Here is a 6000-nt window from a genome sequence, read left to right as displayed (position 1 = left end):
GCTTATTATTTAGAAATTCAATCGATAAATACAATAATCGTTTCGCATGACAACGCGTTAGCCCGCGGCGGCGCGCGGTCCACTTTCAGTTTTGTTAGAACTTAATTAGCTATCGAAACAGGATTATAAGCTTATTATTTATGAACGATAATATAATTCATTCTCCTATTACTACTAGTATCAATATGACTGTTTAATTTATTGGTAAGGGAACTTCGTAAATGAAAGTCACTGTTCATGCATCCAACTAAATATTTATTTCTGCCATTTACATATAAACTGATGATAAATGGCTACGTTTCATCACTAGTCAGCGCCCTCAACTCAACTACGCTTTGTACTGAACAATTTCATTTGGCGAGCTATCCACCTAACACTAATCAATGTATTCAATTTATTTTTCAATTCACAAACAGTACAATCGTTTAATACAATATTTAAAAAATAATAAATACCAATGCGTATGTAATATTAAATTATTTATAAAAATAGCTGAAGAAATTTTTGGTACGGTTATAATTAGTTACGCTAAAATTATTTTTAAATACGAATCATCTAAACTACTGAGAAATATTATAACATTAACATAAAGGAATACAATAATCACACATAACCATACAATAACTAGTTGAATATCAGTCGAAAATCATTCAGCTTAGGTAACTCAATACTTGTTGTACATAATTAGTCAATAGAAACATTAAAATGCTCAAAAACTTCTATAGGGGTACGTTTCACCGCCCCGAGATTATTTTCTTTGGAATAATTTTATATAAGCCTGGTCAATTAGGTTTGAAAATAAATGTATCAAGGCGGTGAAACGAACCCTTACGTGTATATGATAAAATGTATAAAATTAACTCAAGAGTTACATTGGTAAGAACAAACGCTGCCGTATAATAATTATAGTCGTATGAAGTCTGTGCTATTTTCAAAAGCCATCAACTTTGCCATCGTCTTCACCGATGTTCCAATAAAAGCAAATTAATGTAACTTAGCGATTTTGTGCGTTCAGGCAGAAAATATCTGACGTTTTATATGAAAATGCAAGAATAGGCCATTGGTATTGGACTACCCTATAAAATATCGTATAGAAAAAAGTAGGCTTATTTATACTCGTATGGTTCTAGAACTTATATTAATATTCCAACATCGCTTTGTTACTCACACATTATCCAAGCCTACTTTTCCAAGATGGCGCCCAGTTGATGGCTACTAAAAACCGTCAAGTATACAACAGTAATAATATAGTCATAAAAACTAGATAATACATAATAGTAAAATATAAAATATGGAACAATACATGTTACGATTACAGACGAGTAAACACATTAACAGATGTAAAGATTTTATGAAATTGTTCGTTGGAAATGTAAACCTTAACACCTAGAACTTAAGAGCTATAGTTAAAAAATCTAACGTGTTAATGTATGAAAAATATCACTTGACAATCGGAAAGACTTTTTAAATTGGAGTAAAAAGTTGGATTAGTTTCACATCGTGTACTTATATTATTTGGTATATTTATTGCATTGCTTTTTGTGATTAAAATATAAATTATTAATATCCTGTGGAAGTTAATATTCATTCACATATGAAAATCGATTTTATTAGTTTCACATACTTTCAAATTTCGAAAACAAGAGATCAAAATATTTAAAGCGTTATATTTAGAGTGTATAAATCTGAAAAGACAACTATAAAAAAGACTTAATATTTTTTAATTCATAAGTGAGAAGTTGATATTATAAATTCTGTAATATGAAAAATGTTTCAAAATTCATCAAAATACGATACAGAGTAAATAAAAATTGCACCATTCATTAGGGAGTTTACAGCAACTTTATGAAGGACATTACAAAAAGCGTACTAAATTTTTGGGTACATATTTTCAAAATATGAGAACACTGAGGGATCTCTACATTTCGGATTATATTTTGAAATCGTTTAATTTACTTTCCTGTGAACGACAGCACAGCAGAAAATACTCTTTTCTAAATTTCATATTTTTTTCACAAAGACGGACTCCACAAAATTAACTACATAGATCTTGAGCAAAAGAATATATATAGACTAAATTGATTAATATATTTTTTTAAGACTAAAAAGACTTCTAAATAGCATACATATAAGTAATTTAAATAGAAAACAAAGTCCAAAACGACTTATAATATTTGTTGATGTTTCATTACAATATTATGCAAAAGCAATACTGTTGATACCTAATACGGGCTATAATTAATAGTTCAAATAAAATTTATAAAAAATAATACGAATTTAATTGTAATGCTACACTTACAATTAATGTCAATTTATAAAAAGGTTGCCCAATTAATACTTTATAGGAATCATAATGAAATAAAATCACGTATACAAAATATTGATGCCATAACCATTCAAACTAATATTGGCATTATACTAATATGAATTCTAGTATGAACTAATATGAATTGTTAATAAAAATAATTATAAAATTGGAGAGAATATGTGTGAATTATTTTCAATTCTTATGCACTTTCGTGTTCTTATTTTTACACAAGAAGAAATATTAGAAGAGATTAAAAAATAACTGTTTTTTTTAGTCCATTATATTAGTGAGTGAATTGTAACTGTGAGTAAACTAACATTATGTATATCACTGTTATATGGCCCCGACACATAAAACTAAATGCAATTTGTGCCAAAAACAAAATAAAAAATATAATCTGATTAATCACATAAAATTAAATCTAATAATTTTATTCCATTCAAGGAATGATATGCATAATATATATTTTATTAAAATAAAGAAATCTTCTACAATAAGTAAACACTATGTAACGCCTTTTGAATAATATGAGCAAGAGAACGAACGACTCCTTGCTATGAACATTAAAGCAGGCGTTGTTTTATTAATATGACAGCAATTCGAGTTTTTAAACGCACATAATCTTATGTTGATTATAAATATTATTTCATTTGATTTTATTTTATGACGGACAAGATATAATTCACAATTCATATTTATATATCTATGAGAAAGCAATTTCAATCGCCAATTACCTAGCTTTCTGCCTTGCCAAACCTGTATGACGATTCGAACGAGCCCTTATTTCAATTCAAGAACTTTTATCTTTCAAGTATACCAGGGCTAGTACAAGACGCAAAAGAATGCGAATGTTTCGGACACCTCAATCTACGGGATATACACATATCTCCTCCGGTATGTTTTCAAATAAAAATACTTCTTTCAAATACATAATTAATATTTTTCTCTTCGAATATACAAATGACGGAGTTCCAATGTTATATCTTACAACTACTAATCTTACTTTTGAATGTTATCGACAATGTGAACAAAATCTATCATTGTCTTCTCCTGGTATCATGGAGTACCTACAAGCATTTGTTGGACAATTTATTTAAGGAAATTATAATTTTTCAAGATACTTCGAATTCTCAACAACGACAGCTAAAATAGCTTACAATGCTGCATCTTTTATCGACTGCGAAAAAAAGCTTTGTGTCCAGTCATTACATTGAAATAAAAAAATGTGAGAAGCCATTTTCTGACCTTATATTCCGTGTTGTTTGGTGCTGTCATTGGTTTAAAAAATGGCGACAGCCTATCAAATCATGACATTCGGAATTTGAAAAGGGAAACGGGAGATGATTTTCTGTGGTTTACAAAATAGAAGCTTACAAGTAGGACTGGAAGCTAATTACCGAAGAGCAAATCTGAATATGCTGCCAACAAGATGTTAAGACACTTGTTTTATTTTTTCCGTGGTAAATACATCTTTTTTCCTTTAAAATCTTTCCGTATAAATGCGCCTTGACAGTTGTCTCCAGTAAGACCCAGAAGCTTCTATGTAAGAACTCTTACTTCGTTTAACAATGTGACTCTCCGTTCTCGTGGTGTCCCGAGTCGAAGGAGCTGAGATGTCCGAGCCCTTTGGGAGGGATGGGGGGAGGCTTTTCGCCCTCGTCAACGCGAAGTGGTTCCGACATCATTGAGATTATTTCCTCGTAGCGCAGTGAGTCTACTGTTAGGTCGAGATCTGGTGAAGAAATTGATGATGTAAAATTTTACGGCGATGTATCTAAATATAAGCTAAAAAAATCACTACATTAGAAGGAATAACATATGTATCGTGGTTACGTTGGGAGACTTCTTACATTCACGGACTTGAGATAAGTCTAGGCAGATCCATGTTTGAATCGAACTTACGATGTGATGTTTGCTACACCACATTGTAGAAGAAAATTATCACTTTCATGGAATGGTTTATTTATGTACAAATGAACATATAATGTAACATCATAAAGTGATGTTGCAATTAAAGTATTACTTTATAATGTTGCAATTACTTTATATGATCATTTATTTGATAACGGACGGTTGAATCGTTGAGTAAATAACTGTACAGACGCCATTATTTTGCAGGTTTTAATAGATCGATATGCTGTATGGATTTTCCTACGCAGTTTGACAGTTTAGATAAGACAGTAGCCAATATTATCAAATCCTAGCGCACATACCTTTATGCAGATGCGCGTGTTCGTCCGCGTTGCCGTAGGCGTGGTCGACGCTGACGCCCGAGTCCCGCGCGTCGTCGGGCGCGTCGCCCGCGCGGGCGCGGCGCGGGATCGCCGGCGGCGCCTCGATCCACGACCGCTTGTCGCCTACGAATAATAGGATTATTGGTTTGTGTGATGGGTGAAATGTGGTAGGAAATGTTGTGACTAAGGGTTAGTTACGCCATGTAGCTATAACGATAACCTAACCCCAAGCGGGCGTCAAATTAAAGGCTGTACATAGGTCAAATATTATAGCTACAAGGTGCAACCCACCCTAAGTGATCTGAGATTAAATTAATATGTATTAGCGGATCCGACGTGCTTCAACGCGGTCCCGAAAAAGTTACTTTACATAAGTGAATAAAATATAGCGTATAAACTGATATCTTATTTATTTATTTCCTCTTTCTCAGAAACCAAAAGCAGCCAATAGTTGGTGAAAAGATCGTTTAGAATAATTAGCAGACACAAAATATTTCTTCAATACACATTCATATCCAAGATTTAAATGTACCTGAAACTCTTGGTGGTAGTGGTGGAGCATCTCCTGGCTCGCTCCATGAAGCGCGGCTGTGTCGACACTGTTCTACCAGGTCACCGTCGATCGAGTCCCTGGAAATAAGTAGTAGAATTAATAATTTGTAATTAGAAACTGACTAACTAACTTCTCTCCTACATCTGGTTACCTAATCACCCCTATGATAAGATTGGCCGTCAAACTTTCTAGCTTTTGCATGACTAATCGTAACGACTGCCCGAGATGTTCAAATGGCAACCGAGCCCCACCAATTTAACGTACTCTTCGAAACTCGGAAGAAATTGCCATCACAAGGCGGCCCTATATATGGATACGGACCGACCACGCCAAGCATTGTTTATCCTTCTGATCGATCGCCCCGTACAACTGTTAATTGTTGTTGAATATGCTAAATTCTATGCAGAATATAGCATAGCTGTTATACAAAATAGTACGTTTACTTACCGGTACTTCTCTAGCGGAGGTCTCGTCGGACTCCTAGGGTCTCCGGACTTGGGTCTGATGGGCAGCGGCGGTGCGGACTTGATCATGGAGTTATCTTCGATACAGTCTCTGTTGTCACTTATAGGTAGACTGCTGGACATAATGCTTTGTTGCTCCATTGCGTCTTCCATTGATAGCTGCGTGGAGAAATGAAGTAATATTATAGTTCGGCCATTCAGAGAATGCGTTCCTGACACGTCGCGATTGAACTGACGACGTAATAACATTCATTGATTATTGATATAATAATGTTGTTTTAATGCTCCTCAATTGTTAAAACGGTAAACAACCAGCAAAAATATTTTTATCGTAACTGCAACGCCATTGCAAAGTTACGTCGTCAGTTCAATCGCGACGTGTCAGGAACGCATTCTCTGAATGGCCGAACTATAGTTACTGGGTGCTTTATTAAATTCAAT

General features: G+C 33.8%; 1 protein-coding gene across 1 annotated transcript in view; it reads right to left on the bottom strand.

The window, feature by feature from the left end:
• Window positions 1-234: 234 nt before the first annotated feature.
• Window positions 235-6000, bottom strand: part of LOC124630750 (dedicator of cytokinesis protein 3) — a 60724-nt gene continuing 54958 nt past the window's right edge. The window contains exons 32-35 of the mRNA XM_047164731.1: window positions 5543-5718; window positions 5075-5172; window positions 4522-4665; window positions 235-4040 (exon numbers count right to left, since the gene is read on the bottom strand). Coding sequence (XP_047020687.1) covers window positions 3871-4040; window positions 4522-4665; window positions 5075-5172; window positions 5543-5718 — 588 coding nt within the window. The 3' untranslated portion in view covers window positions 235-3870. The remainder of the gene's footprint in view (window positions 4041-4521; window positions 4666-5074; window positions 5173-5542; window positions 5719-6000) is intronic.

This window comes from Helicoverpa zea, chromosome 5, assembly GCF_022581195.2.
Source record: "Helicoverpa zea isolate HzStark_Cry1AcR chromosome 5, ilHelZeax1.1, whole genome shotgun sequence".
NCBI classification, from domain to species: Eukaryota; Metazoa; Arthropoda; class Insecta; order Lepidoptera; family Noctuidae; genus Helicoverpa; species Helicoverpa zea.
The sequence above is the reverse complement of the archived record's forward strand: the minus strand, read 5'-3'. Positions and strand labels throughout refer to the sequence as shown.